The 11,845-nt window shown below is 51.4% G+C and overlaps 1 protein-coding gene across 1 annotated transcript; it reads right to left on the bottom strand.

Moving 5' to 3' along the window:
- Nucleotides 1-330: 330 nt before the first annotated feature.
- Nucleotides 331-11,087, bottom strand: PPA1 (inorganic pyrophosphatase 1). The gene is made up of 11 exons (XM_041404876.1): nucleotides 10,949-11,087; nucleotides 10,750-10,814; nucleotides 7,427-7,480; nucleotides 6,748-6,867; nucleotides 5,013-5,099; nucleotides 4,611-4,737; nucleotides 4,020-4,147; nucleotides 2,529-2,614; nucleotides 2,276-2,345; nucleotides 1,190-1,229; nucleotides 331-660 (listed from the first exon to the last, which is right to left on the bottom strand). Exons 1-11 carry the CDS (start codon nucleotides 11,010-11,012, stop codon nucleotides 629-631), a joined length of 873 nt encoding a protein of 290 aa, XP_041260810.1. The 5' UTR covers nucleotides 11,013-11,087; the 3' UTR covers nucleotides 331-628.
- Nucleotides 11,088-11,845: the final 758 nt, after the last annotated feature.

Raw genomic sequence — 11,845 nt, 5'->3', positions numbered from 1 at the left:
AGAGCCGCGGGTTCGAGACCCGCCCGCGCCGCGCGGGGACCCGGGATGGAGAGCGGCCCTGAGGCAGCCCTAAACATCCCCCCCTCGGCACGAAGGACAGCGGGACGGGACGGGGGCTGCTCCAGGCTGGGCAGGAGCAGGGATTCTGCATGGAAAGGGTGATGAGAGCTTGAGGGGGCAGCCCCGGAGGTGTTGGAGGACAGGCTGGACCTGCGGGAAGGGACACAGGCCGGACTCCGTGGTCTCTGAGGTCTTTTCTAACCTCAGTGGTTCTGTGATTTTGTGACCCCTCAGCTCCAGGGAGGGAAAGGAGAGGGAGCCCCACAGCACTGGATTTCAGTAGTTTTTTATTTCTAGCATCCATACACGTCCCAGGTGAGCGATCCCTGTCACGACTCAGAGCGCACCACATGGCCGTGGACAAGCAGGGTGTTTGGATTTTATAAATTATTTCTTCCAGCCTCCAGCAGGCCTCAGCAGACACGTCACTGCTAGGTATGGAATTCTAATCAGCGAAGTTACAGGCAAGGTCTCCTTGCTGACACTGAAGCTATTTTTCTGGTCTATTCCTGCGTGTGGCAGCTCCTCGGTGGGAAGGACACAGCTGTCTCACCACCATCCTCAGGACTTAGTTCTTCTGGTAGTAGAACCATTTGTCAACTGTGTGGGGCAGAAAAAAGGAGGGGGTTAGTCCCCTGTGAGCCACCCAGTTATTAAGCAGTTACGTGGCAGTGTGTATGTGTCACCTCCAGCTCAGGGGCTTCCTCTGCTCCTGGCAACAGCTGCTCAGCACAGCAAACAGGTTCTGGCACAACCCTGTTTACGTGGATTTGTTTTCCCAGAACAGTCAGCCTTGCTCAGGCTGCCATTAGGAGCATCCATGACTTGGTGCAGCATGGACAGCAAGCCAGGCTTCCCTCTGGCTCAGCTGACTCAGGGAGGCAAGGCTTCCAACTCTCACGCCCACATGGGGGACACACATTTCTCCACGGGTTTATTCCCACGAAGGGATTGGAAGAGTCAGCCCAGCTCCTCTTTGTGCTCCCAACACCACCCTCAGCTTGCCCTTGGGCCTTGCCCTGGCTGCAGCAGCATCCAGGTTTAGTTCAGACCCTCGTTTTCCTGAGGACAGTTCCTCTGAGGAAGCCCCTGGTGTGTGCTGGATGTCAGGGTGGGTTTTGAGGCTCACCTTCGGGCGGGATGGGGCTGGCAGCTTTACACGGCGGCGCCTGAAACAAGAAGGGTGTTATCAGAGACCAGAGGTGCCCTTCACTCTCCCCACAGCATTCAGGGCTGCACAAGCCTTTGCTGAGCCCCTATGGCAGCTGGTCTGCTGTGGGGGAACAACTGAGCTCACATGCAGCATTCCTGGAGCGTCCCCATTCCGGGGATGCCCGAGGGGCTCTCCTCCAAGGGCAGGCTCCAGGGACATCTGACTCCCAGCACAAGCAGTTCCCACTCCAAACCCTACACAGGTGCAGGCAGCTGCTTTTTTATAAACCTACAACATTGGTTCAAAAAATATGGGGGAATAGAGGCACTCAGAGAACTCGTCTGAAGAGCCTTCCCTGGTATTGAACAACAAGAGACAGAGAAAATCCCTGTCTGGTGACACATCCTCCATGAGGGCTTTCAAAAACCTCACTGAGACCCCCTAATTGGGATACCAGCACTTTAGAAAAAACCACAATGGTTTTAAAGGTCTCTCCAAGGCTACAGAGAGACTCAGGTTTCCAGTTATGGAAGAGAGGCAAGATTTGCTCTTCGATTTTCCTGCCCCCTCCCTCTAAGCTCTTTCAGCTTGCCAACAGCAGTACTCGTCAAGTCTAGGGAGACACAATTAATTCCAGAGGCTGGACAGAAAAACTAGAGCAGGAATGTCAAGTTCTTCATTCTGAAGCTGCAAAATCCCTGGGGAATTAGATTCTCCTTTCTCAGAGGAAGATCTGTACTGTGAAGCTCTTGGAAGCCCAAATATGAAAACCCTCTCAGAACAGCTGACAGCCAAGCTACAGCTCAGAAATTTAGTTCTTTTCTCCACACAAACTCCATTTGGGATTCCATCTCTTGGATGACTAAGGGCAGGGAGAAGCCTCTGGAGGAATGTCTGGTTTGCTCCACATCCACCCTGTTTAACCAGAAGCAGGTGTTCAGCCACCCAAAACACTCTGAGCATGCCACGTGCCACCCACACAGAGAGGAGAGTTCACCACACAAATTGCACCCTCTTCCCCCACAATAACAGGGGGATTTGGCCACTCAAACTGGTACTTACTGCATCCACAGTAGCTTTTGCACAGTCTTGACTACAGCAGAAGGGGCTGTCAGACACCGTCAGGTTGGTGCTGGAAGACATTGGGCTCTTGTGAGAAGGTGCAAGCCCAGCCTCCCCCCAGGAGCATTAAATAATGGAATATTGTTAGACAGCCAGCAGCTAACAGAAAGCATGGCACCACCCAGGAAGGGATGTTCCAGGGTTTTTAGTTTAGGGAAGAGGAAGGGGCACATTCCCACAAGCATTAACCTACCAGTTGATCTCCCCTCCGTCAGTTTTCTTTGTTATTAAAGCTTTCCAGTGTTCGTGGGTGCCTTTGATGACATCCAGGGCAAAATCCTGAAGATGGAGATGAGAACAAACATCATGTTATGTGGAAGCACCAGACCACCTTCTCCAGACTATCACTTAAAAGGAGCTGATGTTAGGCAGCTCTGGAAGGGGCTGGAAGAAACCTCTTCCGCTCTGGTGCCATTCAGGAAGAGCAGAAACTCCCAGCACACAGCAGCTGAAACAACCAGGATTGTGCAGGAGAATTGTTTTGCTTTCAAGATGGGAGGATCTGCCAAGGTCACAGAGCAAGCTTGGGGCCAAAAGAAACTGAACAGAGTCTCGGGCCAGTGCTGCTTTATAAAAGCACCTCCACCCTGCTGCTCCTCCCACTCGGTTTGTCTCCAGCAGCTTGCTGATCCAGGCCTGTCCAGGAGCTCTCTCCACTCCAGGAAAATAATTCAGACCAGCAGGAAGAGACAGGCAGCTGATCTGGCTTTGCAACTACTTAGAAATGAATTTGTTTCCAGGCATTATCAATCTCTTCCCTTAAAAATGAGCAATATATGCTCAAGCATTAACCTGTCAGCTGGAGAAGGAAACGCACGCAGTTCATTCTCGGTGTGAACACCGGCACTGAATGTCCTGGTTTGATACCAAACCAAGCCAAATAAAACACTGCAGAGCATGTGTGAGGTTCTTTATCCTGATTTTCCAGTTTCCTTGACGGGTTTTACCCATCCTGAGGGACAGCAAGGTGTTCCAGCCTGACCAACCTAGTGCCGTGCTACAGCCAAAGGGGACAAGCCCTTCATGACTCCCATTTTCTTTTCCAGAGAGAGCTTTTGGAAGAACTCCCCCTCTCTGCACCACCTCTGGAGCCCTGGGAGTTGAGTCACCTCAGTAAACCCCTCATGGCACTCCAGGAAGGGCAGGAGGAGTGAGGACACCAAAACAGGATTTCACCTGCTCAGGAGCAGTGACTTATCTGATCCAACCCAGAGCAGAGGCAGAGTGCTGCCAAGGCAGAGCCTTACTCACAGGGTGTGAGGGAACACTTCATGCCCGAAGGAAGAAGTGCTTTAACTCCTGAGTTAAGTTTAACTTGCACCAGGGTGCAGTGGAACAAAACCAAGGGGTACGGGAGGCAAAGGGTGATGTCAAGCTGCCTTTGCTCCAGAGCTGCAGCAAATAAACCTGGTGTTTTCCACTTGGTTCTGACACAAAGGCTCCCAGCCCTGAAGTGATCCCACATGAAAAAAACATTCAACAACACCACGGTGATAACCCCAGGCATTTTTTTTTTCTGGCATTCTTGTACTCATTAGGCTGGAAAGAAACCAGCAGGATGAACTGAAATCAACTCTCAGCACCCCCACAAAAATCCATTCTCTCAGCACCTCACTCGTGTCCCCACCCAGCCTGAGCTCAGGTTCTGGATGAGGTGCCTCTGTGCACAGGAAGGCGATCCTACCTTGCCTTTAAATTCCCCATTAAAGGCAAACTGGTTTTCTGGCTTTCCATCAGGTACTTTGTATCTTCTGAACCAGTCCACAGTAGCTTCTAAGTATCCAGGCTTCATCCTTCTGACATCCTCGATGTCTGGCAGGGGACAATGGGGTTTGTTAGCCAGAAACAGTAACAGAATGCAGTGAACTACAGAATTTACGCGGCTCTGCTGAGTTTTTCCGGGCTGTGCCTCTTTCAGCCCCTCCCCAAGCAGCCATAGCAACATTTCAGACAGGTTCCCTGAAGGCTCAGGGAGTATCTCCTCAGGGAAGTTAGTGTTTCATCCCCAGGGTGTGTATCCCCAGGAGCCTGGACACATTTGAACAGCTGGGATTAGAGGCTTGGGGGACAATCCCTTTCCTTGCACTGTGTTTGGAATGCCAGGCTGCGCAGAGGATTGGCCACGTGTGACAAACAGCAGTGAAATGTTTTGCTCTAGGATTGTCCTTCCAGCATCATATCTGACTGACAGAAGGAGCAAGCCCTGTCCCCAGCTCCTGAGGCTTCCAGGGGAGGAAGGGAAGCACTGCTCCTGCTCCTCCCCCCTGGAACTCACCATTGTAGCTGGCTGCTTCGGGGTCTTCAACATTGATGGCAATGACCTTCCAGTCTGTCTCTCCCTCATCAATCAGAGCCAGCATGCCCAGCACCTTCACTTTGATGACTTCTCCCCGAGAGCAGACCTGCAAGGACAAAGGCCTCGTGTCCACCCCGATGCACCCCAGGAGTGCACGGCACGAGGCTGTGCAGGGGCTCAGCAAGCAGCCAGGCACCATGAAATTAGCTCTGGCTGCCAGCAGCTCATCAGCCCTGCCTCATCTCAGCAGCAATCTCCAGAGGCAGCAGAGGGAAACATCACATTGTTAAGGGAGGGGAGGTAGGAAGTGAATAATGTCCCTGGATAATTGGCTTTGGAGACATTAATTACACGTTTCAGGAGTCATTTAGGATGCGTTACCTTGCTTCCAATTTCGCACACATCAATCGGATCGTTATCTCCACAGCAACCAGTATTTTCATCCTTGTGACCTGGGTCTTCCCAAGTCTGAAAAACAAACCCCAAACCAACCACACATAAGAATAAGAACTCAGAGGTTTAAAGAGGTAGTAAAAAGCAGGTTTATTTCGGGCATGCAGCTGCCTGGAATAAACAGAGGATGGCCCACCTCACACCTGCTGCCAGGTCAGGTATTTGGGCTACTGTTTCCCTTGGGCTTGGCAAGTTTGAATTCAAGTTAAAAGGTTCATCTTCCACAAGGTAAGCAGCCCCCTCCTACCCACAAACCCCCTTTCAACAACCTTCCAGACTTCCTCTCTGTCCTACAGCTGCATAAAGGTGAAGTTCACATCTATAAAGGAAAATTGTTGATTTGGCTTCCTGCCTGTTCCTCTCCCTATTCATTCCTTGGCAGAAGTTTCCTGAACTCCAGATAGCAGTCCAGCAGAGATGGAAGACAGACAGTGTATTGTTTCCCTTTAATTAAACAATTGAAGACACTGTTAACCCTGGAGAAGTGATAAGAATGTGGAGTCCCGCTGTGCTCCCCAGTGCATCTCACCCACAGTGCTGAATGCACATTGAAGGACACAACTCCAGAGGCCAATTAATTGACTCCAAGAACAAGAACTGTTTAAAACATGCTCCTGATCAGGAGTGAAAAGCACTCCATGCCCACTTGCATCCTAAGGAACAGGAACTCCTAAGGGGGTTGTGATATAAAAAGGAATGTTCTTCCCAAACTTCTGTGTGCCAGGACAAGAGCAGTGTAGCCACGACCTTGTGATGGAATCCAGAGTGTTCAGGAAGATGTTCTGACACCTGGGTGGTGCTGTGGGGCCACAAACACTATCACATTTCTCTACCAGGGAGTGTTAAGCTCCTGATGAATAAACACCTTTGATCCACGAACACATGACAGAGCAAAGGCTTCAAAAGACACAGCTGTGCACAAAGAAGCAGGCACCAGAATCCATTCAAGCAGGAAACAACTCAACCTGTTCAGCCACGTGGGGAAAACACTTGACATGTGCCACTGTCTGGAGCACAAATACCAAATTCAGAGTGTTTGCCTGTGACCTGTCACTGACAGCTTATTCCTCTGGGGGAAACCCCAGCCTCAGAGAACATCAGAGGCAAACAGCCTTGTTTGAAGTCCCTCTTTATCTAGCAGTCCCCAGCCATTTAAGAGCATGTGTGCAGATGTCACTATCATGTCCCACCTTGCCAGCTGTTTCTGGGAAAGCACATCTGTGCAGTGGTGGGCGTTGGCAAGAAGAGTCTCTCATAAAGATTCAGCCTAAATCCTGCACCCTTAGGATAAAGCCTCGTGCTCTGCCAGGCAGGAACTGAAGGCACTGCACTGCCAGATGCACAATGACAGCTCCCTTCAGCCACAGAAGGACCTCCCAGCTCCTGCCCAGCCGAGCTCTGAACAGCTGAGGTTGAGCAGCAGCTGCTCATCCTCAGGGAACTCGTTTATAACATCAGATAGAAGCCTAAAACTTGGCATTTCTGCTTAAAAACACCCCTGTTTTCCTGACAGGCTCTCTCCCTCAGCAGGATGATATACCCAGCTGCAAACACCACGCTCCAGACCAGACTCTCTGCTGACCTTTTTGCTCATTAACACAGGCACAGGCACCCTGCCTCCTCCCCACCAGGAGGGATGAGCCAGTGGGATAAACCACAGTACCTGTGGGATGGCACCATAGTTCCAGATGTAGCCCTTGTGGGGAAACACGTTCGCTACGAAGCGCAGTTTCCCCTTCTTCACATCTTGCTTGATTGGGTTTAAGGGTTCCTTTGTGGAAATCTGAAAGAAAAGTTATAAATAAATAAATAATAGAATAGAATGTAATAATTATAATACAGCTATAACATAAATAATAATTATATATTCAATATAATATAATGATTTTCTATAGCTGCATATTATATTATGTGCAGTTATGTTGTGTTATATTATATTACATTATTATAGTTATAAATAAATCCCTCAGCTTTACCCTTTATGAATAAAAAAGTAATTTTTTTAAATGGAATTGATAAGCCAAGAGACCAGGAGATGACGCTGATGCCAGCAGCAGACACTGGACACCTCCTGGTGCATTGCCATCCCCTGGGATATGGTTTCCAGCAGACTTGCAAGCCTTGGAATCACACGGGGTTTAGAGCTATAAAATACTGCTTTAATCAGAAGCCACGGGAGAACACCACAGCATTCCAACATCTGCAGTCTCAGCCTCCACACCAGACCTCCAGCATCAAGCAGGTACTGAGAGGAGAAGTCAGAAACCTCTCTGATTCTGGAGGTGGGTCTGAGGAGGGATTGGCAAAGCCAAGCACTAGGACTGGAACTGTAATGCAGTTACCTCCATTTTAGCATTTGTCCATCGAGGTACCTCCACGACCATGTTGAACACATTCTGAAGAAAGCAAAACAGCAGTGAGTGGAGTGAGTGGGAGGGAATCTTGGGGCCATGCTTTGAACTAGGGAACACATACAAGTGAGCACAAAAACCAGCCAGTTCACCTGAAACCATGCTTTTTCTGCTGTTTTTTTTTTTTTCCAGTGCTAATTTTGAGACAGCTGATAAAAGTCCTGTAGCCCAGTTAGTCACATGTCATCTCTCCAAGCTGAATCCCACGAAACACCCCAAAGGCCAGACTGAGGTTCCCACATGTTCTCCCATCAGTTGCCACCTACAAACATCCCCATCACATTCCTAGGCTACAGGAACAGGTTAAATCAATGGCAAACTGCTGCATACAAACTACCCTGGACAAAACAAAATGGGCTTTGGGCCATATTTATTAAGTACAAAGTGTTTAATGCTCCAGAAAGAGCCACTCTGGCCATCCAGAAAAGACAAGACCAAGAGGACAAGTCATCCATTTAATAGTGTGGGTATCTATGTGCTGCCCTGAATGAATGAGACCACCACTCCCAAATATTCTAGTCATAATGCAGGGAAGTTTGCCCTTTCTCCAGGCTGACACTCCTGTAACAGCAGACCTTGCTGGTGGCATGGTGTGAGGATGAAGACGTGGGGGAGAAATGCAGAACCACATCTCACTGTATCTTGTTTACAGGTGACACTTGAAAACATCTCCTGTTGATCCAGCTGGGCTGAGAGTTCAATGTCAGCCTCCTCCCCAAGAAAACAAGCTTTTCCACACCTGAACCTTAACATCTGCTGTTTGAAGAGATTATGGCTTTTTAACAAAAAGTCAAACCTTGCTCCCTGGCCTGGGCAAGGCTTCTAATCCCCACCTTAAGCAGCATTAGCATGGCAAAGTCCCTCGAACCTGTATTGCCCCATAATTGGATTGATATTGTGCAACAAGTGCTGTTACATCACTGACTTTGCCCACACCCTTCCCCAGCAGAGCTTTATGACAACCCCTTAATTGCAGGGGGTCACTGCTCATTTGCATTTTGCATGCAGAAAGGCACACAACTGTTTTTATTCCTAACTGGAGGGGAGGAATGAGGCAACTGGAACAGGCTGGGCTGGGAGCTTTATGGCTTTGCAGGCAGGGAAAGATGACTTGGGGCTGCATCTTTGTATGGACTGAAGCTTCCCCATGGTCCAACTTGGCCAAAGACACACAGAGAGCAGCTCAAGGACATCCCTTTGCAATGACACAGGTCCAGGTAAGGTCAACACAGCCCAGCCTGAGACTGAAAAAACCACCCTGCAATCCTCTCAGCGTCTTAGGAGTCTGAGGATAAAGATCAAGGAGCCCAGACAGAGTGGGACAACCTTCTGCTCTGAGCTGGGCCCTGTAACGTAGCTGGCAGCCCACCTGCTAAGTGATGAGTAAAACCTCAGTGCTGAGGCACTCCAGCCACAGAGAGAGCCCCACGGGAGCAGCACTATTGTGTAACTTTGGGGACTGTGACCTTCAGCTATTGGGACTTTTCTCTCTGAATGACTTGGCGCAGAGCTGCTGGCAGCAGCACTGCGTGCCTCAGGGCACGCCAGTTTCCCCTGTTAAGCACTACCAGTTCAAGGAACTCCCCCTCACCTCTGTACTCACTCCCCTGCTCCTTCCTCCCCTGTTCTGCAGGCGCCTGCAAAACGTGGCATTATCTGGATTTTCCTTGCCAGGCACCTGCACTGGGAACTGCCTCCCTACTGAGCCACTGCTGCATCCTGGATGACCACAATCCATCTTTTCTCCTCTGTGGAGGCAAAAGCCACTACACACTTCCCAGGGCACCTCAGGTAGCTCCATCACCTTCACCTCAGCAGCTCAATCAGCTGCTTTTTGGAGGTTCATCTCTCAGCTCTGGACATTCTTTTTTCCTTTCCCAGAGCCACTCCCCACCTCTGAATTTCAGCTCTCTCTAACAAGTAGCAGTTGCTCCACTACATTTCCCGAGCTGCACAGCTTTATAGTCAGAGATAGAAACAGGCTGCAACAGTAAAGGAAACAGTCAGAGAGCCTGAGGCACCACTGAAAAAACATTAAATGAAAACTGAAACACAACCATTTTGATTTCCTGAATCCGGGGCATTTTTCACTCAGAACAGCCTAATTTGACTAACCACTGTCTGCTAGAAGGATGTGAAAGCCCTGCAGCACTGCAACGGGCAGGTTCTGCCAGGCAAGAGATCCCAGGAGATGCTACAGCAGGAATTTAACCTGTTCATCTTCACCCTCTGTTCTTTGTCAGATTATACTGCAGGCCATCCTGCAGCCAAACCCCAAGCCTGAAATACCATGCAGCAGCCATAGGAATGGGTGTAGAGATTACAAAAAAAGCAGTTTTCTGCTTAGCTAACCCAAAACGCCTGCATGGGTGAGCTCAAGCCAAGCACTCGCATCTCTGACGCAAAAACCGGGAATGAGATCATCCATTCTCTTCTCCTGGGTCGCTCCACCCGAGGCCAGGATGGAGAGAAACCCATTCCTTGCAGGGTGAGCCTCCCCCGGGTGTCTCAGGCTGCAGGACCCCCTGCTTCCTTGGATGTTTCAGCACCCCTGGTCTTTGGATGTTCCCAGATCCCCAGGTCCCTTGGATGTTTCAGGACTCCCTGATCACCTGTGTGTTCCCAGATCCCCTAGACCCCGGGATATTCCCACATCCCCATGTCCCTTGGATGTTTCAGGACCCCCTGAGCTCCTGGATGTTTGAGGACCCCTGGTCCCCTGTGTGTTCCCATATCCCCTGGTCCTCTGGATGTTTCAGGACCCCCTGACCTCCTGGACGTTTCAGAACCCCCGATCCCCTGTGTGTTCCCAGATCCCCTGGTCCCTTGGGTGTTTCAGCACCCCTGGTTCCCTGTGTGTTCCCAGAATCCCTGGTCTCCCTGCGTATTCCCAGATTTCGTGGTTCTCTGTGTGTTCCCAGATCCCCATGTCCCTTGAATGTTCCAGGACCCCCTGATCCCTTGGATGCTTCAGATCCCCTGATCTCCGATGTGTTCCCAGATCCCCTGGTCCCTTGGGTGTTTCAGCACCCCTGGTTCCCTGTGTGTTCCCAGATCCCCTGATCTCCTTTGTGTTCCCAGATCCCCTGGTTCGCTGTGTGTTCCCAGATTTCCTGGTTCTCTGTGTGTTCCCAGATTCCCTGGTTCCCTGTGTGTTCCCAGATCCCCATGTCCTTTGGATGTTCCAGGACCCAGGGTCTCCCGGATGTTTCAGGACTCCCCCATCCCCTGCGTGTTTCAGGACCTCCCCTTACCTTCCCGGCGTCCGCGTAGATGGGGATATCGTGGAAGGGGGAGATGTATCGCCCGGCGGCATCCTCTGCAAGGCAAGGGGAGGGAGCCGAGTCAGGCACGGGGACACCCCGGCAGCTCGCACCTGAGCGGGCTCAGGCGGGCGCCGGCGGGGTGTGGAGGGTCAGGGGGCCCGCGGGGGGCGGCGGGGGCGGCACTCACTGAAGAAGAGCCGGTACTCGGGGCTGTGGGGCCCGGCGCGCTCCTCCACGCCGTACCCCGACATCGCCGCGCACGCCGCCGGCTGAGGGGGACACTGCGCAGGCGCAGCCCGCCACCGCGCGCGCGCACCCGGCCCGCCCCGCGCCACGCGGCGCCGCCGCCGGTTTAGAATGGTTATTCATGGCTGGGAATGGTTGTTCCCGGCTGGGAATGGTTCTGCCCGGCTTGGAATGGTCCGGCCTGGCTGGGAATGGTTATTCCTGGTGGGGAATGGTTCTTCCCGGTTTAGAATGGTTATTCCCGGCTGGGAATGGTCCAGCCTGGCTGGGAATGGTTGTTCCCGGCTTGGAATAGTCCTGCCTGGCTTGGAATGGTCCTGCCTGGCTCGCAGTGGTTCTTCCTGGCTGGGAATGGCCCTGCCTGGCTTGGAATGGTCTGGGCCGGCTGGGAATGGTTCTTCCCGGCTGGGAATGATCCTGCCTGGCTGGGAATGGTTCTTCCAGCCTTGGTATGGTTCTTCTTGGTGGGGAATGGCTCTTCCCAGCCTTGGTATGTTTCTTCCTGCTGGGGAATGGCTCTTCCCAGCCTTGGTATGATTTTTCCTGGCAGGGAATGGTTCTTCCAGGCATGTAATGGCCCTGCCCAGCTTGGAATGGTTCTTCCAACCTTGGTATGGTTCTTCCTGCTGGGGAATGGCTCTTCCCAGCCTTGGTATGATTTTTCCTGGCAGGGAATGGTTCTTCCAGGCATGTAATGGCCCTGCCCAGCTTGGAATGGTCCTTCCTGCTCACCATGGCCACAACAGCCTGGGGAATGGTTCTTCCCAGCCTTGGTATGATTTTTCCTGGCAGGGAATGGTTCTTCCAGGCAATGGCTCTTCCCAGCCTTGGTATGATT

This window comes from Onychostruthus taczanowskii, unplaced genomic scaffold (genome assembly GCF_017590055.1).
Source record: "Onychostruthus taczanowskii isolate IOZ18803 unplaced genomic scaffold, ASM1759005v1 scaffold22, whole genome shotgun sequence".
Taxonomy (NCBI): Eukaryota; Metazoa; Chordata; class Aves; order Passeriformes; family Passeridae; genus Onychostruthus; species Onychostruthus taczanowskii.
This window is presented reverse-complemented; position numbering and strand designations above follow the sequence as displayed.

Coding starts and splice junctions, on each gene's coding strand:
- PPA1 (XM_041404876.1), bottom strand. CDS start 11,012: ATGTCGGGGTACGGCGTGGAGGAGCGCGCCGGGCCCCACAGCCCCGAG. Junction 4,148..4,610: donor CGAAGCAGCCAGCTACAATG/GTGAGTTCCAGG, acceptor GTCCCCTGCCAG/ACATCGAGGATGTCAGAAGG. Junction 661..1,189: donor CAGCCCCATCCCGCCCGAAG/GTGAGCCTCAAA, acceptor TGCCCCACACAG/TTGACAAATGGTTCTACTAC.